Source organism: Rhipicephalus microplus, chromosome 9 (assembly GCF_043290135.1).
Source record: "Rhipicephalus microplus isolate Deutch F79 chromosome 9, USDA_Rmic, whole genome shotgun sequence".
Taxonomy (NCBI): domain Eukaryota; kingdom Metazoa; phylum Arthropoda; class Arachnida; order Ixodida; family Ixodidae; genus Rhipicephalus; species Rhipicephalus microplus.
This window is the reverse complement of record NC_134708.1, coordinates 7,430,065-7,453,540: the sequence shown is the minus strand read 5'-3', so window position 1 is coordinate 7,453,540 and position 23,476 is coordinate 7,430,065. Positions and strand designations below refer to the sequence as shown.

Genomic DNA, 23,476 nt, shown 5'->3' with positions numbered 1-23,476 from the left:
AACACCATAGGCAAAGTGGTACTCAAGCCGGGGTCCGCTTCGCGCTAGCCCAGTATTGTACCACACAGCCACTCCGGTGCTTGCACCTAGTTTTATAACTGGCCTTAGGAAGGTTTGGCGTCGGGAAAGCAATCGCGCTAATATGAGTAATAAGCGTTTTAGAACATCTAAGGAGCAACTAGGCGTCACGCAATGCGAATTGCGTAAAGAGCGGGTCGTGCGATCGTCGAACCCTTTACAAAAGCTTGTTCTTGTTCACCTATTAGCTGGGGCGCATGCCCACTTCAGGTATAACTCTTCATCGTCGTCAGGCACAGCATAAAAATATTAGCAAGTGTGTAGCAGATACAACGCTACAGACATGCTACACAAAAATCATGTTTACTAATGGCATACTGGGTACCCAGCAAGTGTGCATGCTTGTAGCAGTTACTCAAAGAGTGTTAAGAAAAGGTTCTGAAAGGCCGCTTTTCAAGCTTTCGCTGTGACAGTGCTGCACGTTCCGCGAAGGCCTGGCGTTTTTTAGCCAAGTGTCAGAAAAATCGTGAAATAAATTTCTAGTTCACTTTGGCACATAACACAAAAAATGTCTTATCTCTCCTTATTCAGACTTTAGCCACTGTTGTTATCGCTTGAATCTGATCGATGGACAGCTACGGGTAATCCTAAAAGGGTCGTGAAATGGTCGCTTTACAACGACAATGCGGCACCAACGGCAGCCACATGCGCTAATTATATCATCAGTCCGAGTGGACCTGCATAGAAGCTTTGCCTGTTCAGAAACGCGGAACTCATATCGAGTGGCATATCGAGCACGCGCAAGAAGCGCTCATCGGCGTCTGCCATACGCAATCCGCCTCCCACAAAGACGCTGCTTAATATGACGTCATAGTTCAAGTTAGCGCTGATTGCGTATGAAAAAGACGCTGGTGAGCGTCCCAGCTGCACGCACTCGCAACAAATACCGAAAAGTTCCGCGTTCCTCGATAGGCAAATAATTACTTATGATGACGTCACCTAGTTAGTGCGTGTGGACGCCGGTGGCTTCGCATTGTCACTTTAGAGCGAGCGTTTCACGACCCCTTTAACTTTGGTAGATTGGTCACGTGACTTGATTCTGCAAGCGGGCGTGTGCCACAGCGCATCCAATCCAGGCCGAGTAGATTCGACACCACTCATGCGTTGGCAGCCATTGCGTCTGGCTGCTTCATCGTCACAGTTCTGAGTTCTTTCTTACACAGGAGCAAGTTTGCCTCCACGGCGAGCAGACCACCAGCAGAACCCCGCAGCCACCATGAACGGTAAAGCGGCTTCGACAAGCAAACTGACCCGCAGCAGTGCAACCAACAGAGACGGTAAGTGACGGTTCTCTATGTCGCCACGTCGTCTCCCTGTGATATTGTCACGTCCCTTGAGAAGGTTTATTGGACGTAGGCGTAGAGCAGCAGCACTCTTGCCAGACGCGTCGCTTGGGCGTTGGTTGGTTGGTTGTTCCTCAGAGTCCTGGCGCAACCCACCACGGGGGATCGGCCATGAAACGGACGGTGCCTCATTTGTGAGGTGTTCTACCAGCCGGATTATTTAGATAACAATGTTTAAACAAAAAACCAATTGGTAAACGATAGATTAGAAATAAAATAGGCACTACAAAGAACGAATGGGCTAATATGGTTTGAAATAAAGTGAATTTACGCCTCAGCTTAACAGTCTAATCGTCTTGTTGACTTTATAGGAAATCGCATACGGCCTCACAAACGTTCCTGTGGCTAAATCACTTTTCACTTGCTCCGAAGGAAAGGACCACCGGAAGGGATAAATTTAGAGCCAACCTACGGAGAGGGCATGCACTTCTTTTTGTGTCTTCTGCATGAGCATACCACCCACTCTATATACTACAGGGGTGTTATATACGGCATTTTCTCGAAGTCAGGTCACCGTTGGGCAACTCTACTCTGTCGCCAAGCGCGAGGTCGTAGGTTCGACTGCCGTATAGGCGTGCGCATGCAGGATTCTCAATTACGGGGTACCCGGTTTTCACCGCGACTCTGCCACCTCCGTCGTAAGAGATAGGGCATGTTCCGCGTAACAGAGTACGTATACCTTGCAAGCACATGACTGTGAGGTAGTCATTATTTTTTCGGCGGGATAATTTGTAATGAGCGCATTACTTGAAGTGCCTTCGATGTGCTGAAGCGTAATCAAATGGCGTTACATCAAATTTTTCAACTTTTAACGATACACACATACTCATTATTCGACGACCTTTTTTTTTTGCCTTGGAAGTATTAAAAAAAATTATATTATTCTCACACCCCCTCAAGAATGTCAATGTAACTCGGAGCCACCCACTGCGATATAGAATGTGACATATTGGAAACGTGTAGAACGGTGAAAGTGCCCCATTATTATACTAATTACAAAAAGTGTGGCAGAAGTGACGTTATATTTAGGGGATAAACAATTCGGCGAATGAAAAAGCCCCAAGGTGCACATGCGCTTTCCACACTGACTGCCTCTTTCGCAGCTCCGCTGACAACATGGCGTACCTACGAAATTCCTGCTCTTATCTGGCTGTCCGTGGCTCACAGGCGTGGATGTTGCGCGATGCCATTTTTCGAGAAGCGTTTTTGTGCATGAGCACCGGCGCTTCTGTTGTTCAGTTGCATTGTCTTCGATTGGTCTCGAAACTATCAATGCATGTCCGATTTCGGGCTCGCAGGAGTGTTCGCATAAACCGTTTACCAGTGTGGTTTTGTCCGTCGATTGGTACATCACGTGAACTGAAAGGTTGCAGCAAGTTTCAAACGGGAGCACAACTAAGAAGGAAATAACGCTTAGGTCAAGGCTGGACTCACAACTGCTGTTTATGAAGACTATTCCCTATAGCACATCGCCACACAAGCGTAAATATCCAACAGTAAAACGATGTGAACATATTAACGCGTTCAACCCCCAACTGCCATTTTTATCTTAACTGGACCTTGACACGTCCACTACGTGCAGAAATGAGATTCGCCTGCCACTGAAATCGTCAGCGATACTAGACAAATATTCTAAGCTTTCCGCATCAGAAAGTTAGGCGCTAAATTTTTGTGTCGGTGAACCTTCAGTGCATGTCACTAATCGAATATTCTAATACTTAGCAGATCTGTACTTGTCAATGTATAGCGGACGAGATAAGGCACGGTTAAGATAAAAACAGGGGAGGGGGGTGGGGTGACTGGAACGTGCTCACATGATTCTGCACTGGCATGTTTATGCATGCGCGGTGGTGTGCTAGATAGAATCTGCAGTATTTTGATAAACTTCAACTGTAAGTCCAGCCTATAGTCCTGAGCGTTACTTTTTTTCACCTCGCGTTGGAAAGAATTCTGGGAGTTAGGCCATTTCGTTTCTCGTAGCACGACTTTCTCGAGGCTGCGTTGAACTTACACCCCCCCCTCCCCTCACCCTTATTAACATAGAATAGATCCCTGCGAAATCTTGCGATCGCTGCCCTGCCAAACACAATGCGATACCTTCGGCTCATGTTCTGCGCGTCATGTACAGGAAACGGAAGCTCGCGGGTGTCTAAACGTACGACTCCTGTCATACTGAACAAAAGGTGCGAGAACGTGACACAAGTGGATGGGTTGCAGCAAGCGCACAAAAGTTCACGTTTTGTTCGGGTGCTCGTTGCGAATGAATATTTCTCATCAAATTTACGCCGGCCCTTCTTTGTGGCAATCTAAAGATGTACACTTCAGGGGTGAACATGTGAAACTTGGTCGTTTCGTTGCACGCAGCAAACAAAAGCGCGTCGATGCACCGCAGACGACGCCGAAGCTCCGCCATAAAGAGCTCGAAGAGCTTTCAAGTGTTCATTTCACAGCACGTAATTTACTTTTAAGCCAGCGAAGTTTTATTTTGAATAACAATTCCAGTGGCATAAGTCTTTTCATTTCTTATCGAACGATAAAATCAAGTCTGACCCAGAAAATAAAGCGGACACCAACGAAGGCAAAGTGCCTTGAATAAACTGCCAAATTTTCGTTCACGCGATGATCGCGTGTTAGTGAGGGAGCTGGGTGTGGAAATTAAGTCCCCATGCAGCGAACGCGGTAAATTAACATCTTAAAAATATACAAAAATCGAGGCGTTCACATTGAGCCATGAAATACCCAGAAGGCCCTGTATCATCCATCTTTCTTCGAAACGTTCGAAATCACGTTGACAGTGTCGGCTTTTTATTCTTTTTCACTGTGCAGCCAAACCTGGTACCCGTCGCATGGAACGCAAGCTATCTCTACAGGCACTCAGCACAACGAGCTGCTACAGAATTGTAAGTGTAACCAATCACGTTGGTACAAATGTAAGAGACATCGCTTGCAGTGTAACTATCATTTATCATTTAATTTATCATTTAAACTTACTATATTGTGTTTAAATGATAGATTAGATTTGTCTTCTTCCTTTTTCGTACTCGGATGCAAGAAGTATAAATGGCTGCAGATGATCTGCGGCATACGACGTGTCCACACGTGTCTTTTGAGCGAGCGTGTGTCCGAGTACGAATTATTATGCATGTCCCGCCGCGGTGGTCTAGTGGCTAAGGTACTCGGCTGCTGACCCGCAGGTAGCGGGATCAAATCCCGGCTGCGGCGGCTGAATTTCCGGTGGAGGCGGAAATGTTGTAGGCGCGTGTACTCAGATTTGGGTGCACGTTAAAGAACCCCAGGTGGTCGAAATTTCCGGAGCCCTCCACTACGGCGTCTCTCATAATCATATGGTGGTTTTGGGACGTTAAACCCCACATATCAAATCGCATGTGAATCAGTCGTAGATGACGTTTCAAGCACCACGTGACCAAAAGTAAGCAAACGATTGGGACGTTTTTTTTTTTTTTTTCCAGGACGATCCATTTCACCCACCTGGCCATTTCGGTGACTTCACCCCAACGTCAACACTACCTCGGCGTTGGCGTTTTGATTTTTATTTATGCGCAGTCCATTTGAAGTTGAGACAAGCCGGGGCGAGGCGAAAACTGTGAACATCGCTACAGTGTACATCGTAACATAACGGCTGAATAGATGGTATTAAGAGCAGTTCTCTGAAAAAAGCTTTGCATATGAACATTTTTTCCTCCATCGAAGAAATGAGCATCGGCAAAAAGTTCGTTCCCTGTCAGATCCGTCATCATCGAGGTTTTCGTATGACCAGAGGTGTTTGCAATTTGTGTCGCGTCGATCTTCCGTGCACACAAGTCACTTCGATGGCGTACTAACTGGAAGGTGCAGATGCAGTCGTTTGCCAATAACGGAGACCGCTGCGAAAAAAAGTCCCAACACTGTACATTGCGGCACTGGCAGGCTCACAGCAGTGAGAGCTCGAAAAAAAAAAATCTGCACAAACCACTTTGCCATTGAAGTGACTTGGTGCACAGAAGATCGGCGCTAAACAACTTGTGCACCCATGCGGTTCCTTCAGGTCAGCATGAGGGCAAGGTTGCGTACCGTGGTTCTGGCATCTGCAAGAGCAAGCGAGCCGTAATATGAATGAATGTGATGTAATGGATATAGAATGTGTTATCGGTGGATAACACTGCAGGGGCGTAGCCAGGCGGTGGTACACAGTCCATGCCCCCCCTCCGAATTTTTTTCCGCCATGACAGAGAGAGCGAAAAATGACCATTTCACTGGGGGGTGCCCTCCCCGAAATCAAGGAGGCGCCCCTCGCGAAAAAAATCTCTGGCTACGTGCCTGGTGGATAAAGCGCGTACACGCTAAGTTTCTATCACTCCTTATTTCCCGATAAGAGAAGAGCCTCTAATCGCTTTCTCTTTCTTCTGGCTGACGCGCAGTTTCAAGACAGCCGCAGTACTGACCACCTGCATGGGGACAGGCATGCCAAATGCAGGGCCGCTCCGATGCCCCCAGGAGTTAAAGGACCAGCGTGGAATGACAGCACCAAGATAACACCAAGCGATCGCAAGTTCTGGGATTGGCTGACAACTAAGAAAGGCGCGTCCACGAAGTCGACTAAAAAGTGAGCGGGAAAGTACAAGAAGGTCGAGAACCCCGCGCTTATACGCCGTGGTCTGTTTCATAGAACTCCCCTACATTCAGTGCCGCTGTTCAAGCTATTTATTTCTTCAGGCATATTTCGAACGAATTCCCCCATTTATAAAATTAAAAACACTTTTTCGTTACAATACGCTTGTACCCCTTGCGATTTTTCGGTAATTACGCGGTCTCTCATTATATCGTGGTTTGGGGAGTGAAAATAAAAACCGTTTTGTTATTCCTTTTTACGATTATGGTATTCAATGGTTACACTTAATGGTGGCTTTTTCAGGGCCGCACACAACAGCGTCCCCCAAGAGAAGACAAGAGAAGCGCATACGAGAAGTAAGTTGTTACTATTTCGAGATTCTCAGCCCCTGGTCGCGATCATCGGAAACTTTTTTATATTTGTTCTTACAGTATAAAGTGGATCACAAAATCGGCATTGGTACTAAAGAAAGAGTTAAAAGGGACACTAAAGAAAATATTAACGAAGTCTAGACAGATAAATGATTCCTTCAGAACTGTATTGTTAATCTCGTTATCACAAGATCATTACAGTATTCACTCGATTGTAAGGCGGGCGCAATTCTTACGCGAGGGGTGAGTTTTCATTCAGTCTAGGAAGAAAAAAAAGAAAAAAATAGTGGTATTTCGGCATTAGGTTATAACGTGACGGTCGATTTTAGGTAACAAGAGTCGGAAAAAAAGTGATTCAATTCGAGTAAATGCGGTATTAGAAGAGAAAATGACGGTTAGTTTTATTCTACCGCGCATATAGTTTCCTTTACGCTTTATGAACGATTACTACGAAAAGAGGGATCAACCATTTTTCTTTTTTGTTTGACTGTTGTATTTACCCACAAAAGCGATGAATAGCTACACCTCACGCGCACTTGGCACATTCTTAGGGCTGCGTGCCGGCCCCACCGCGGTGGTCTAGTGGCTAAGGTACTGGGCTGCTGACCCACAGGTCGCGGGATCAAATCCCGGCTGCGGCGGCTGCATTTCCCATGGAGGCGGAAATGTTGTAGGCCTGTGTGCTCAGATTTGAGCGCACGCTAAAAACCCCAGGTGGCCGAAATTTCCGGAGCCCTCCACTACGACGTCTTTCATAATCATGTGGTGGATTTGGGACGTTAAACCCCACATATCAATCAACCAATCAGGGCTGCGTGCCGATGAAGCAGCGCGTGAAAAAAAGGCTGCTGCAATAATTTGTTCCCTTTTTGTTCCTTTCCTCAACAGCGACCTCGGGGCCAAGTACAACATCCACGCAGCTGACAGTCAAACTACCGGATTTCTCGTTTCTATTCAAGATCCCCTGCTTTTCGCCGAACTGTTCTGACCCGGAAAATCATTTCCCAGTTTGGCCTCAGACAGCGAAATCCAATGACTAGCTTCGAGCTAGTTTTTATTTTTTTTTTTAATGCGCGGTTACTTAAGCCACTAGCCGTCTTCTTTTCCAGCTTCACTATAAATCTGACTACGCACCCTGGAGACCTTATACGTATCTGGTTACCCATTGGTGCTTTTCTGAGGCGTCGGCATGTTTTATCGTAACGCATGTTTAGTGTCGGTGCAACATGAGATCGATCGTGCGTTGAAACACTTGGGTCGTTATTCAAGGCGTAATACGCTGTCCTATTATCCTCGTGAACGCACGCATGTTAAAAAAAAATTAGTTACTAGCACAAAGGACTAGCAAAAAAAGTGATATATTAAATCATTTCTTACTTTATACGTTTTTTAGACAAACTGCGTAGGACTTAATTGGTGATGTAATATAGAAACCATGCAGCTAGTAAATATGACTGCTTTCGAAAATTTTCGTTTCAGAAGGAACGCTATTTATCTTTGACGTTCGCGCATTGATTTTAGATTACCCCGATAAGCCTGCAGAAACGAATGGCCCTTTGAAAGCTTTAGAGCTGATTTTACTATGACGTCAGATTTTACACTTTCTTTTTTTTTCGTTTATGTATGTGTTCGCGGACTTGGTGCAGCGTGTGATAGTCGGTAAAGTTTGTTTGGTAACTTTTCAGAATGCAATGTTTCAGCGGTATGCATGCATTGCGCAATATGTAGTGTTTACAACACACTGGATGGCGTGCACGGCTATACTATGCATAATAAACACACCTACTTGTCGAGTGATTTTAAAGATAGTGTTAAAGAGCTTGTTTCGCAGAAATTTCGGCGGCGGCGTCGTTGGTTGTAAGCGGAAAGTCATCTTGTGCGTGGCCGAAAAATTGAAATATGCAAACAAAACAAATAAAAAATTCTGGGTCTGAGTGAGGTTCGAACACGGATCGTTTACGTGGCGAGCGTGTGTTGTAGCCCAAAGCCGCGTACGCTTGGAAACGGTGAATATATTCTTTCTCTGCTTTGAAATGCAGTGAAAGTGACTTGCATGCTTTACAAAAACACGCGTCCTGTATATACATGCTTGAAAGTGCAACGTGTATTATCACTGTAATAATGCGTGGTATATACAAGCGTACAGCCATCAGCACCGACGCGTGGACTCTGCTCGCTGGGGCCGAGGTCAGCGCCGCGAAGCGTTGAAAATGGCATTTTTGCTGCAGTTGACGATAGGTGGAGCGAGTGTTGGTTTCACTAGTAAGTTGTTTCCAGTCTGCCTGACCGGCGGGTCGAACCGGGTGACGGTCGAACGCACTCACTTGGGATCCCGTTTTTGCCACGTTTCGCTTGTGGCTAGGTTATCGCGCGGGCCCGTGGCGTTCTCTGTATACTACACTTGGCTCGACAATAAACCACTGCGTGCGACAGCGTAGCCACCTTTTGAATTTGAATACGCAGCTGTTGCTCAAATGAAGGTAAATGAATAAAAATCGGAGCAAACGCATATTCATGGCGTTTGCAAAGGTTGCGCAAAAAATAAATCTTACATGCGGTGGAGTTGTCAACGTTCTGCTCCATTATTTTCCAGACACCATTAATTGAACTGTTTTCGCAATTTAGAGTACAAGCGATCATATATACTGCCCCCTGGTCATGCGTCGGAGCATTCGAGGTATAGGTGCGCAATAGGAACAGGATATCACTATCGCGTTCAACTCTTAAACTCGAGGGCCCCCTGCTATCTTTCTTTTTTTTAAGCGCCAGACTTGCAATGTTGAATTTACGGCTGTAGATTTCCTCTGCCATGATCTACGACAGGCTTGTTTGAATAAAGTGTGTTGCACTTAAGAAGGTGCGTGAGAAGCAATTGGTAAATTTTAGCAAGTGTCCGTACTTCCAAAGTACATATACTAAAATTGGAACGATACAGAGAAGATTAGCATGGCCCCTGTCCAAATTGGTGTCATTGGTTCTCGCTTCGGGGCGAAATTCCGGCAGGTAAGCGGAAATAGTGAATTGTTAACCGGCACATCTTGCATTTCGTTAAGTTGTAAAATATCGGGTCGTGCAGTTGCTTGGGATCCTCAGCCCACCTGCAACTCCAGTCTGTATCGCAATAAAAAAAAGTTGACACGGAAACTTCGTTGGAATTGCTTAAGCATTGCGCCATATTGCTCATTTCAGTCGTTACTGCCTGGCAACTCTGGACAGGCCTACATGTTCGTAAGGTAGAGTTCTGCATGACCTACATGTTCGCAAGGTAAAGTTCAGGCTCCGACATATCTGGTGATGCATTATAAGCCTATAGAGAGATAGACGAACAACGCCTCTGTAAGGTCTGGCGTCGCTGGCCAGGGGGGTGAGTCTTCTTTGTCGCAAAAGGGTGCGTTCCCCAAAGAGCCGATTATCGGGAGACGATAATCCCGCCGTAAGGTTTCAACAACCAGCTAAGTGGTACCCGGCCAGCAGGGGTGCGGTGAGGAGAAGTGATTTATAAAAGAAAAGAGAAAAGTGAGCCCCCGTATAACTGTCTCGCAGGAGGAGGACACAACAGTAGCTCACGAGAGATGGGGGTAGAAAGGGAATAAAAGGATAGGATTAAAAGGTAGAGAGATAGAGAGAGAGGAAGGAGAGAGCAGGGCGGTGGGACAGGGAGCAACGGAAGTAAGGAGAAGACAGGACAGGAGGACACGGTTGCAGAAGTCCGAAGACGGGGCACCCCTGCCGAGAGCTCTTGTCGGCGACAGGCGATGACATAGGGCTCCAGTCGGCCAGAGCTACGCTGTCGTCGTCGTAGGGGACCGGCGGCAGGAGGTGGCGTAGGACCAACCCAGTCGGCCAGAGCTACGCTGTCGTCTGAGATGGCGAGGGCACAACCGGTCGGCACGGAATTCAGCGAGCGAGTCAACCAGCGGAGTGCCGGCGGGCGACGTGAGGACATCCATCTGGATTAGAGTCCACGGGACGGCTGTCACGCTGGACAGCGTAGTCATCTCGCAGTAATGGCATGGGCCCACCGCCGAACGGCGCCACCATCGTCGTTCGCACAGGCCGGTCCTTTCGTCTCTCTCTCTCTCACAGACAGGATGTCAAGTGCTTGAATAAGAGAGCGAGAGGAGAGGATGGCAACAAGTGTGTTTAGTCTGTCCAATAAACGGACTGAATTGTTTTGGTTGGCCGTGAGGAGAATCGGGAGGGGCTACCAAGGGGTTAAAAGCTGGCTCCCGTTTCCTCACGGTCGTTCTGGTCGCTGCAAAGAGTGCTCTGCACTATCGGCTCTGCCGAGGCAACTCGTGACGGTTCCAACGGTGAAGTCTTGTAAATTTCCACACAGGTTCCTGTAAATTAAGTCGAGTTGTTGCAACGTATCGAAAGGCGCTGGTCTCCATCCTTTACAAGCAGCAGCAGCTACGACAAGACAAAACTACACCAAGCAACCAACCTTCCACTCGCTTCTATAGCAACAGCCGCTACGCAGCTGAGAGAGCTCTGCTCAAGGCAACAGAGGGAGTGGGTTGAGTTTTACTGCCTCCGAGAAAAACTGCCTGAAGCGTCGTTCCCTGACCGCTAAGTCACGTGACAGCCGTACCGTTCTGTCACGTGACATCACAGCTGCTCGGAGGCAACTGTAAGAGCATCGCTGTTTTCGCAGGGGGCGGGGGGGGGTAAAATTTGAGGGCAGGGTGGCACGTTCGAGACTCACGTATCAGGCACACTTTTTCTAGGAGGCATTGGACGAACACATATCACGGGAAAGTCTTCTCAAAATAGGGAGGTATACAATAGCGCACCGCGAGCCCTTGCGGTGCGGTCTTTGCCACTGCGCAAGCGTCGTAACGCGAGTCACCGTTCGCGTTTGCGGCCCGCCCGTAAAAATTTCGAAATAGCGTGCGGCAATCGCGGCCCACGAGGCCCGAAAAGTTCTGGGTGTAGCTTCCGTGCATTTGGGTTTGCGGTCGGGGTGAACGTCCCTGGACTTTTCCCTGGTGGGGAGCAAACACTACTTAAAACTCGCATGTTGCCCGCAACGCCTGCGAATGTTGTTTTAAACCTCCCCAATGTCTTTCTTAAACTCTACGATATATCATGGGTGTGTCGTAAGCCCTTTGATTAGTCATATCGCTACTTGGCCACTGTAGCCAATTGCGACTGTACTTAAGGCGCCAACGCCTCTTGTTTCGTTCACGTGGAGAAAGAGTACGTTGTATCCGACACACACAAACACAAACACACACACACACACACACATATATATATATATATATATATATATATATATATGTATATATATATATATATATATATATATATATATATATATATATATATATATATATATATATATATATATATATACACGACGAAGTCTACAGAAGTTCCGCACTATTGCGCAGGTTTGTAAAAAGCTCGCAGAATCCGGGATCCGGCAGCCACCGAGCCGAACACAAGCGACAACGGCGAGCAGAGGAAGCGATGTTGGTGGCAGAGCAGCGTCAAACGTGGACACGGCCTTTGTCGTCGGGGCCAACGCCCGCTTTCGGCAGGAATTTCTCGAGCGGCACTCTGGCTTCAGCCGCAACGTCTGCAACCACCTATGGAAGCACGTTTCAGCTTCACAGCTGTTAACCATCTTGCTTGCTTGATTGATCCTATCTTTTGTGGCTCTCACCTGCTAAGGGGGATTGGCCAAGAAGCCGGTGGTTAATGCAAGTCAGTACATCTGTACGGAGTGCTTTAACGATGCTTTTTTTTTTGTCAAATACCACAGGAACGCTTACCGCTCTCGCAGATGCTCAATTGCGCTGCACAATACTTTTGCACATTCGAAAGGTATACTGACGATCGGACGCGAAATAAGGCGATGACCTGGAAAGTTGTCTGTTATTGCGAAAGCAAGCACAAAAACTCTCTGGGTGGGTTTTCGCCATCGCCTTAATGTTCCATATATAAGGATGACGGCACCGCTGGGACGCTGGCGCGCGCTATAGGCTTATAGCCAGCGCAGCAGAGGAAGACGAAAAGACAAATAGAACAGCCAACCCGTAGCATGTCTCGTTTGTTTGTTTGTTTCCCTGGACTCATGGCTCACACCCACTCAGGGGGATTGGCCAAGAAAGCGTAGTGCAATTTTTTCTGTGAGTATTATAACTATGTGTTAAAATGAATTTGTATTATAATATAACCAATGTAAGAAAAACCACATAAAAGGGAGCAAACGACGATGGAAAAGTCAATTTGAGAAATTTTGAGATTTCAGGTGTTTGTTACCACTCAGCTGCGTTTATTTAACCTCGCCATTTAGAACCTTTATATACTAAATATAACTATTTGCTTGAAGATCACAATGGGATACGTTTGAATGCCTGAATATAATAGCAAACGGCATTGAAAGCATCGTTGTGGCAATGACCCAAAACTGAGGCACCAAGGTTTAGTGCACTTTCCGCCGTCAATGTAACGCCTATTTTCAGAAATGGAATAACTAGAAGTATTTTTCTAAGTATAGCGTATCAGCGATAATACAAAAAATAATGTTCAATTGGTTTTGTTTCTCCGCAAAAATGCGCAGAGGGTTGATATCGCCTGACCATCTCTGCGTAGATACAGGTTTAGGGGGGAGGGGGGCACGACATCGAAATTTAGTAATTAAAACTTCGAGCTTTCTGGACTGACTCCACTGGGGTCTCCATGGAAACTTGAGGTGGTTATATTCTGTCCATGTAGTTACTTTTTCAATCTTATCAGTGCAGATTGCTGATTTTCGATATCTTATTGCTGTAATATATTCAACTTCTGGCAGTGAGGATAAAATTGGGCCATCAGCGCGGCTCGTGATAAGGAATCAGCCATTTCATTCAATCTTAATCTATAGTGTCTTAACTTATACTTAACAATTTGTGACTGCTTTGTTCTGTGAAAACTGTACAAATTAACAAAAAAATGTACGCAGCCCAAAGTCAAACAGTAAATTGATTGTGCTATGCACTCTCACAACATTTCTTTCGGATACGAGCATAAGCATCTAACCAACTACACAAAGATTTCTAATGTGACAATTCTACGCCGGCAGATCCTTCGTGCTGGCGCTGGGGTTAGGCGTGTTGTTCGTACTTGCCCTCTGCAGCCATCCTCTGTGAACAAAATCGGGAGCTCTTGTGGAAGGTGCCAATTGCACAAGACGCCAACTTCTGCATCGTCCTTCTCCAAACCACCAGGTTCTTACATCTTCGTACAGCGTCTCTTGACGATCGACGCTATTGTGCAGCTTTTTACAGAGTTCGCAGAATCCCCCAGGCCATATGTAGACATCGTAGCGCTTCTTCCAAGTGAAGTAAGCGGCGTATTGTGCGTAATTCCTTGACAGCTTTACGAGATACTCGGCCAAGTGCTTGGGGGATTCGAACGAAAGGGCGTCGATGTAAGAATGAGGCGGCGCTACATCGCTGTAGTTTGCGCCGCCGAACACGACTGGTACGATGTCGTGCCTAAGTGCCTCGAAAAACTTCTCAGAGACGTAATCATCACATATCGAGTTCTCGAACGCAAGTACGAAGAAATAAGACCGCTCGAAGTAACGGTAGCAAAAATCTTTACGAGACCAGGGGCACTTGTAGTTGCCGCAGAAGCCGTAGACGTCAACATCCACGTGTCTTCTCAATTCGGCGACGAAGCGTTCTCGTCCACCTGGAGTGACGCAGTTGCTGACGATCCACACGGCAATCTTCCTCTTCGATTTCCAGAGCGTTTTCAAGTCTCCTTTAGTACGTGTAGCATTGGTCAACAAGCGAGGTGTAATCCTTCCGTAGGGCAGGTACACATCGGAGTCCCTCCTGTAGGTCATGGTCCAGTTAAACATGGCGTACGTGAAGTTGAAGTCGGCGAATCCGGTGTGCGGTGGTGATTCCATCAGGAAGAAGACCCACCTCTGCCAGGCGAGGCGCTTCGACGGGAGCCGTGTGAGCATCATGTCCCGCATATGGAAGACGACGGCATCGCTGTCTTCTACGAGGCACGGATCGTTTGTGATGAGACACTTGACTGTACAGTTCCCCACAATGTCCTCGCCGATTCTGGTGTCGTCCAGTGTCTCGGACCACTTCCTAAAATATTTGGTCCACATAAGGATACGTGGCAAGACCTTCGTGACGTTGCTGTTGCTTGGTGAGTTAATCGGAGGGCAAGCGTGACCCTTGGCTACTGGCATCCTGAGATATCTTGACTGCGTCACGGCGTAGTAACACGGGAACGATGCTGCCAACAGGAAAACTAAACGCTTTTGCCAAAGCGCGATCATGACAGGGGACCCATTGTCTGAAGGTTCCTGGGCTAAACCAGCTGAAACCTGAAAGCAGCAAAAGCGAAAAAAAAATCACGACACGAAGTGAATGATGGGTGGGTGAAGCGCGTAGATTACTTACCCGCTTTGAACCACGTAGAGGAAACGTCTCAAATCTTTTTGTGTGCGTTTTCTCCACGTGGTTCAAAGCGACAAGTGATCAGGTTTGGGTGGGTGACAGCAGCTGTACGCAACGCTTATTGCCGGGACTTTGCCTGCCATCAGGGTATATTTACAAGTGGAGCAAACCACGCACTCAATGTGAACCTCATAATCGGTGGCAAACTCGCTGCAGCACGGCAGCGGCGCGGGACCGTTCGTATAGGACCATCTTCGTCACATCATTGTCGAACCACCAGCAGTCGCAAACTTCTGTGCCCTAATTCGGTCAAGAAAGTTACACGCCACCAACCTCAGGTAGCGACTGCTTTCGGCGTTTTGCAGCCGCTTCCCGAGCTCTCACCGCCTGCGAGTCTGCGTCAACATGCCGCGGCAGATTCACAGCCCTCAACTCTGGGTCAGCTTGCCTGCGTTGCCGTGCAGCAGCCGCTCGGCGAGACATTAGGCTACGCATGCAGTTTTTGTTGCTAAATTTATTTCTTTGTTTGTTTGTTTGAGCCTTACAGAATGTTGCGCATACCCACTCTGTGAGATTGCTCAAGATTTTGTAGTTTTAAATTTAGTGGATAATTTGAACAATGCTGACGGATAAAAACACAGAAATAAATAAAAATAGATTGCTGGATAATACATCAAATAAATTCTGTTTTCATTGTACATGTAGTTTTTCCACCTTGTCTTCGTTGTCCAAGAAAGAGAGATGGCGTGCCAGGGTGGAACTAGAGTAACTGTATATGTGCTACTGTATATGCTACTTGAACGTAGGATACCCCCCCCCCCCCCTCCCCGATCATGAGCGAGCTTTTCCCGTCCCAATTTAATTCGTTTTCCTTATTCTCACATTTAACATGGCTTAATTGTTTACAAAACACAAAACAATGCATCCATTGGCCTAAATATATTTTAATTTCATTCGGTTTTGTCCGCGAACATAGCGTTCCCGACGGGTGCTGGTAAAGTTAAAACTCATCTTCCCCCTCTCCACCTCGCGTTATTCTGGCGACCCACGCTTACGTGGAGACCACAAGAGCACGCAGGCGCAGACGGACGGGCGGATGGACGGACAGACAGACAGATATATAGATAGATTCAAAGGCTTAAAGTGCGTTTAGTTCACCTCAAAAAATTATTTGAATTTAAAACCAGAAAAACAATACCTTCTTATTCCCCCGATCCATGTGTTTCGGGATGCGCCGAACCTCAAGGTAGCAGCGGTGTTGACGATTTCAAATGCGTTAGAGCGCTGTCCAAAAAACGTCGAGTGTCAGCTTCTTCTTCTCCTCCTCAAAGCATGGCTCATACCCAATGCAGGCGATTGGCCGAGTAGTGTGTGACGTGCGATGGAGTTGTCGTTGTTGTTTCCCTGTGCAAATGGCTCGTACCCAAAGAATGGGATTGGCCGATTATAAGGTGAATTTGCCCTAAACTTTCAGCAATGCGTCATTCCTACAAATTTTTTGTAACTTAATTTTGATTTGAAATACCGATATCAAGTTTGCAGGAAAAAAAAAAAGAAGAAAAATAGTGAGACAGTAATTTAGCAAGAAAATCGTTTAGTCGCAGTGATGTATTCTTGAACGGCGAATGGAGTTCTCCACGCTGCAGTGCCTTTACTGCTTGTATCCTTTTTTTTTCTTTTCCTTCTCTTCCCTCTACTTCATCTTTCTTGTCCTTTTCCCTAATCAACCAATGTAGGGTAACCAACCGGATGTCTTTCTGGTTAACCTCCCTGCTTTCTCTCTCCCTTTCGTTGCTTTCTTACTTTCAGCATTTTCTCTAGCGTATATTACTCGCTGAAGCTATAATGAAATACGAATCATCGGTCTCGATCGACATTGCTATATGATGATGACGAATCATAATCTATTTTGATGCCATGAACCCACTAGGGGGGGGGGGGGGGTGAGCTTTTGCGTCTCGCACGTTACTTGTGTCACGTTTTATGCTTTTACACGAAAGTACTTGGCAGCGTTGTTCGTCACTGAACTGATGCCAATAAAAGGTACATGCCCATTATGGAAGAAAAAACATTGTGCTATGCTGATTTACGAGAACACGAGAGTGGGCTACGAATTACGAGAGTGGGCTAGGCAGGAGCGGCGTGAGCACGATGCTTGATCGCCGCTTGCTTTTGCAGTTCGCTTTTTGGTCCGCCGCCCTGCTGCCGTGTTCTGTGGAGCCAAGGATCGTGCCTGACCCTGGCCTGCGCATGCGAACTTCGCGGTCCCTCCGGAATCGCCTATCGACGACGTGCCCGGCAGACTGGTGATGCTTGATAGCCCTATCTTGGGCTGTCTGCCTCGCTCACCTTGCCGGAATGCTTGCGGTGACCCCTGGAAGACGACTAACGCCTGCCCAGTGACGTCACACTAGACCCATTTAAAAGGACTTCATCCAAGCACCTCCTTCAGTGGGCTAGGCAGGAGCGGCGTAAGCACGATGCCTGATCGCCGCTTGCTTTTGCAGGTATGTTACCTCGCAGATGCTGCGTGCTTTAGAAGCGATGATCGTTTTCTGCTGCTCTGTGCCTACCCACAAAGCGTTGTTTCATGTTATTCACACATTGTGTTTTGCTTACATCGTCTTATCCTAAGCGGTGACGTTGAACTGAACCCGGGCCCTCTCAAGGAAACCCGTTCTAAGGTTACTAATAACACAAGTGATTCTGCCACAGGACCATCGAATCGCGCCAAATCAGCCTCCGATGTATCGGTAACCACTTCTTTTCCGGGCGTTTCTGATACATTCGCGGAAACTTTTTCGCAGATACTGGCTGGTCAAAAGCAAATCGCGCGCGATATCTCTGATATTAAGCAGTCCTTCAACGCCCGTCTCTTGAAGCGCGTGTGTCAGCACTCGAATCAATGCCGGCATCTTCCCATGTGAACAGTTTGTCTGAGCCAGAACGTTCCGAGATTTTGCATTTATCACAAACAGTATCAAAACTTGTTTCTAAAAACGACGAACTAGAAAATCACTCTCGAAGGAACAACATTATCGTCCATGGTTTGCCCGAGGAATCAAAAGAAACGAATGTTTCTTTACTCGCTATCGTTGCGAAATTTATGTCCGAGCATTTGCAAAATGGCGTGCCCTCGTACTGATCAGCGCTGTCACCGTATCGGTACGGCGCACAATGGCCTTCCACGTCCAGTCATTCTCAAACTGTTGGATTTCAGAGATAAAATGGATATTCTGAGCAATGCTCCAAAGCTAAAAGGTACTGGTTTCCGCATTGCTGAAGATTATTCTACGCGAGTACGTTCGTTACGTAGGAAACTTTGGGAGGCCACCTCATCTCATCGTAGCAATGGTTCCACAGTTAAAATACGTTTCGACCATGTTTACATTGACGGCACTCGTCATTACTGGGACACTAACCTTAACATGCTAGTAAAAAGTCGGGTTAATGTAAACCGCCCCCCTTCTGTGCCTGCATCCGTTCAGTCTAGTTCTTCGTCGCCTTCCTGAACTGCCCGTAAGCTATTAGATAACCTCACCCTCCTTAATCTAAACGCCAGGAGTATGACTAATAAATTTCCAGACCTTCTTTCTCTTGTATCCTCGTATTCCCCCCATGTGATCGGGATACCGAAACATGGTTACACGATGGCATACTTGATTCCGAATTTACCCCACCAGGATTCATCGCAGTTAGGTTTGATCGCTCTAATACGAAAGGTGGTGGTGTTGCTTTGCTACTGCGTTCTGACCTTAAGTTTTCGGTGTTACCTTCTCCAGCTGCTACTGAATCAGTATGGTGCAAGCTGCATCTTCCTAAAAAGTCAATTGTAATCGGTGTATTTTATCGCCCTCCCGGGTGTTCGGTTGAAAGCATTCACTCCCTCAGCCAATTCATTCTTGAACATAACTTTTCTGCGGCACATTTTGTTTGCATGGGTGATTTCAATGCACCTGGGGTTAACCAGTCGGCATTGACCCACAGCGGTCGAGATACCATTATTAACAAAGCACTCCTAAATTTGTCACTCTCTGCTGGGCTTCTCCAGATTGTTACTGGCACCACAAGTTCCAACGCCCTACTGGATTTAGTTTTTCTTTGTGCTCGTGCTGCGCAGAATGGCTTCACTCATGAGATAATCAAAGGAATCTCTGACCACAGTGCAGTTGTTGTTAACATTCCTTCTTCATTGCCGAAACCTGGTTCGCTTTTCACAACTTTCCCTGACTTCAATAACGCTGATGATAATTCTATTATCGAGGAATTGTTCGATAGCTTTGAAGCATTCAACGAGTTAAGTCTCAGTGGTGACACTAACGCCCTTGTAGATTTCTTCGAGCGGCTTGTTTACTCCTGCATACGGCAGTTTATTTCACTAAAAACGAAAAGACTAATCCCAGTGTTCCATGGATGAATCGCGACATTCTCCACTTATCACGCCGTGTGAATCGCCTCAGGCGATCTAAACGTAACAATAACCCTGACACTATCACCAAGTTCAATCTCGCGAAAGAAGAACTTCGACGGATGACAAACTCGGCTAGGGATTTTTATTATCGGGTGCAGCTTCAAACTCTGCTTAAAAGTAATCCCAAAAAGTTTTGGCGTTCTATCCTTCCTAAATCCACTTTACCGTCTTCATTCACCTCTGATGGCGAAACATTATGTGACGCAGCTGATATATCAAATGCCTTCAATGACTATTTTAGTTCCAATTCTTCTGTTGACAATAACATTGTTCCTCCCTTCCGAAATCGTCTCTCTAATATCTCCATTGGGAATATTACAATTACCGCAGAGGGCATTCTGAACCTTATATTGAATCTGGACGTAAAAAAAATGCAGTGGTCCTGATTGCATTCCCAATGCATTTCTACTCCGGTATTCCCAATGGTGTGCTCGGTACCTTGAAATTATTTTTAACACATCTATCCGCACCGCTACCGTTCCCTCGTCCTGGAAAATAGGTAAAGTTCTTCCTCTTTTCAAATCCGGCGATAAGCACTCCTTTTCCAATTACAGACCAATTTCATTAACCTCATACTCTTGTAAAATGCTTGAACACGTAATCTTTAAACATATCATGAACTTCCTCTAGTCTAATAACCTTCTGTCCAATTTTCAACATGGGTTTCGACGCGGGTTCAGCACGGTGACGCAACTTATTGCCTTTTCACATGACATTTCTATGAACCTTGACGCAGGATATCAGATTGATGCCATCTTTATCAATTTTTCTAAAGCCTTTGACACTGTTATTCATTCAAAACTCTTGCACAAATTAAATAAGATCCGCAATAACCCACAATTAGTTCACTGGATTTCTTGCTTTCTTTCGAACCGTTCTCAATTTGTGTGCTTTGATTCCATTGCTTCTTCCCCGGCCAAAATCACTTCTGGTGTTCCGCAGGGCTCAATCCTCGGGCCTTTGTTACTTTTGCTTTATGTTAATGACTTGCGTGATATTGTTCATTGTAAGATTCGTTTGTACGCTGATGATTGTGTTTTATATCATGTAATCCACTCGCCCAATGATCACATCATTCTCAACGATTCATTTGCATCTTTCTATAACTGGTGCCGTTCCTGGCAAATGAACATTAACTACAAAAAAACTGTGTTCATGTCCTTTACTAATAAATTAGTTCTTTCAGATTTCAACTACTCATTTAATGGACTGTCTTTGCTGAGAGTTTACCAATATAAATACCTTGGCGTGCTTTTCACTCCTAACCTGTCCTGGTCTCACCATATTGATTACATTACTTCTAAAGCACTAAAAAAACTTTGTTACCTCCGGCGTACACTATCTGCGGCCCCTAGCGATACAAAACTAACTGTGTACATGACCCTTATCCGCCCCGTGCTCGAATACGCGTCACCTGTATGGAACCCCTACAACCAGTGCGAAATAAAACAAATAGAATGGGTACAGAAAAAGGCCATTAGATTCATCTTCAGGCGTTATGACTCTGCTTTTTCACCTACGTCAGCATTACCATCTTTGAACCTAACTCTACTTTCATCGCGAAGGAACATTGAGTCTCTCAAGTTATTACATTCTATAATTTATTCGACGTGCAAACTTTCAAAAGATCTCTACTTAACATGTTCCAGACCTTCTTCGACACGCCAATACCATCCTTTGAATATGACACCATTCTACGCCCGTACTAACACGTTTAAATTTAGCTTCTTTCCACGAACTGTTGAACTTTGGAATAACTTATCCGGTGACATACGTTATTTGCCCTTAAATGAATTCTTGTTATCCATAAATACCCTTTGACAGTTTGTCTTTTTCCGTTTCACTGTTTACTGTGTTTACGGTGTTCTCTTCCTTGCCACCATGTCTTCATTATGACACCATGTGATGCCATGTATTGCCACTTTGTATTTTGCTTTCCTTCGCAAAGTATTACACCATGTTTTGTACCGGCCTGTTACCCACTCCTGCCATAGCCCTTACGGGTTGCAGTATGTAAAAATAAATAAATAAACACAATGCGTTAAACGAAACACAGCTAGTGCAATGATCACTATTCGGAGCTCTTCCAACGTGCAAGATGTGAAGATGCATAGAGTGTAAGATATATACACACATACTGGGCCGTGCTGGACAGTTTTGAAAATACCTGTACTGTAGATACTATCTTAGATACCCTATGAGTATTTTGTATCAGTGTCGATGTGGGAGTTGCCCACGGCGCACCAAGGTGCGTCCCGCATGACATCAATAAAGTTATTTCAATAAATCAATCTAGGCGTGTCTCGAAGGAGGAGTATCTGTATTTCTGATACAATCAAAATGCGTCATGTATCTTAGGATACACAATAATGCTATAGCAGCACAACATACGATGGCTGAACTCCTCTTCTCAAGATGATACTAGTGCCACTAAGCCTCGGCGACATTCTTTCGTTTTTCCACCAGAGCCTTCCACCGAGGGCGTGCGACGGGGACGCGCAGGGGCGCGTTGTGGCTCTAACGCTATCACGACAAAAACACGCGATACTGTACTTTCTCGATATTTTTTTTTCCTTTAATTGTGTCGGTGCCATGAAAACTGCTCGTAGCCAATGTATTATGCTGCATACTTCAGCGCAGCTCGAATAATGATAACTGGGGTTTTAAATCTCGAAACGAACATATGATTATGAGAGACGCCGTAGCGGAGGGCTAGGGAAATTTCGACCATCTACTGTGACATTGAACAAAAATAGGAAAAGTTGACAAAAACTTCACAATTCTACTCGGGAAATGCAACTGTTCCGATAAACAGAGCTCATTTCGCGTATTTCTGAAGAGTTGGCTGTATTTTTGAATTGCCAGGATGCAGCAAGTGCACGCTAGTGCGAGCCGTGACGTCACAATAACCGAAGCACATGCAAACTGCACGTGTTTCTGTCCTTTTCGTTTTCCTCACCTATCCTTTCATCCCACTCTCCCCCTTCCACAAAGGGAGAAACAACTTTATTAACGGCATAACAAGGTCGTTGAATTAATCTTGCCGGTGGTTCGAAAGGTGGTGGCGGAAAGCTTGTCATGACCATTTCGGCCCAGTTAATCACTTCTGCCTAAAGACGGTGCAGATGACAGGAGCGACTTCCACACCTCGAGGAAGGAGGCTGGCAGAAGCGTTTTTGGTGGTGGTTCCCCTCGCATTCCCATAGATCGTAATTTTGGGTAGTTTCATGCGACTGCAATGTCCGCAGTTTGGTTGAAATTCTTCCGGATAAACTTTAGACAGCCGATGTGGGCAGGGAAAACCATTTTTTTTGGACTTGCATCCAGATCGTAGCCTGTTGTTCCCTTGACAAATCTGCATGCGGGGCCAAGCATGTCTAGCGGTTCTCTCAGTAATACGCTGTAATTTCGTTACCTTCCACAAAAGCACTGTTGCTCTACTCCAGCCGGGAGCATTGTTCGAGCCACCGGTGCTGTTTCTGACCAATTTTGGGAACTGCAGAGGAGCTGAGCAAGTCGAAATAAGCAGGCGATAGCTGGCATTGCTGAGTAACCCGGTTCGGGCGTATGTGACGCCACCTTCTGTAGTTCACAACGCGGCTTCTAGACGCGGCAGTTTGTGAAAAATGCATTACATTCATTATGTTCCTGTAGCTTTGCCTGGAATCGAGGTTATGGATTTCAGGACCCAATCTTTCGATCTGGTTGAAAACACTGGCGGCAGAAGTTTTGTTCAGTGCACTGACATCGCACAATACACGGGCCCTCACATCCATCTAAATGCTACCGCCGGGATGGAACACCTGACTATAGTGAACTATACCACGACCTTGGGATCAGCAGCTGCGTACCCTAGCCACTGATCCACCGAGGCAGACCCGGAGGCTCGCCTTCTAATATTTCTTTACATTGTACGCCAATGTTAGTGAATGCGCAGTTTTGTAACGGCAGAGAACTGAAGAAACACGTCTGATGACTAAGGGAGAGAGAATAATGATAGAAGAAAGACAAGGAGGTCAAACAGGGCTGCGCCTACCCTGCAGTGGGAAAGGAAAGTGAGAGAGCAGGAGATACAAGAGAGAAGTCAATGTGGCCGTCTATAAAACACCAGTTCTGCGCCTGAAATCAGAGGCGGTCAGTCCTGTGGATGAAATCAAAGCAGCGCATTGGTTGCCTTACGCAAC

General features: G+C 46.2%; 2 protein-coding genes and 1 pseudogene across 3 annotated transcripts; 2 read left to right on the top strand and 1 right to left on the bottom strand.

Annotated features, from left to right (window-relative positions):
- The first annotated feature begins 962 nt into the window (after positions 1 to 962).
- Positions 963 to 12,451, top strand: LOC119165588 (uncharacterized). Of its 2 annotated transcripts, none has more exons than XM_075873038.1 (5): positions 963 to 1,355; positions 4,248 to 4,321; positions 5,840 to 6,024; positions 6,334 to 6,386; positions 11,801 to 12,451. In XM_075873038.1, the coding sequence occupies exons 1-5, from the start codon at positions 1,295 to 1,297 to the stop codon at positions 11,806 to 11,808; spliced, it is 381 nt and encodes a 126-aa protein (XP_075729153.1). In that variant the 5' UTR covers positions 963 to 1,294; the 3' UTR covers positions 11,809 to 12,451. The 2 variants fall into 2 exon arrangements, with proteins under 2 accessions (XP_075729153.1, XP_037273615.2); XM_037417718.2 differs by lacking the exon at positions 11,801 to 12,451 and adding an exon at positions 7,290 to 8,335 and having other exon boundaries at positions 970 to 1,355.
- On the top strand, positions 9,297 to 9,362 carry LOC142772368 (U6 spliceosomal RNA; annotated as a pseudogene).
- On the bottom strand, positions 11,900 to 15,304 carry LOC142772152 (alpha-(1,3)-fucosyltransferase C-like). The gene is made up of 3 exons (XM_075874297.1): positions 15,155 to 15,304; positions 13,630 to 14,748; positions 11,900 to 11,998 (listed from the first exon to the last, which is right to left on the bottom strand). The coding sequence occupies exons 1-3, from the start codon at positions 15,302 to 15,304 to the stop codon at positions 11,900 to 11,902; spliced, it is 1,368 nt and encodes a 455-aa protein (XP_075730412.1).
- Between the last annotated feature and the right edge of the window lie 8,172 nt (positions 15,305 to 23,476).

Bases quoted from the DNA above. Each gene is read 5' to 3' on its own strand.
- LOC119165588 (XM_037417718.2), top strand. From the start codon at position 1,295: ATGAACGGTAAAGCGGCTTCGACAAGCAAACTGACCCGCAGCAGTGCA. The intron at 1,356-4,247 runs GTAAGTGACGGT...TTCACTGTGCAG, and splicing joins CAGTGCAACCAACAGAGACG to CCAAACCTGGTACCCGTCGC. The intron at 6,387-7,289 runs GTAAGTTGTTAC...TTTCCTCAACAG, and splicing joins AAGAGAAGCGCATACGAGAA to CGACCTCGGGGCCAAGTACA.
- LOC142772152 (XM_075874297.1), bottom strand. From the start codon at position 15,304: ATGTCTCGCCGAGCGGCTGCTGCACGGCAACGCAGGCAAGCTGACCCA. The intron at 14,749-15,154 runs GTTGGTGGCGTG...TGCTGCTTTCAG, and splicing joins GAAAGCAGTCGCTACCTGAG to GTTTCAGCTGGTTTAGCCCA. The intron at 11,999-13,629 runs GTAAGAACCTGG...GTGCTTCCATAG, and splicing joins AAGAGACGCTGTACGAAGAT to GTGGTTGCAGACGTTGCGGC.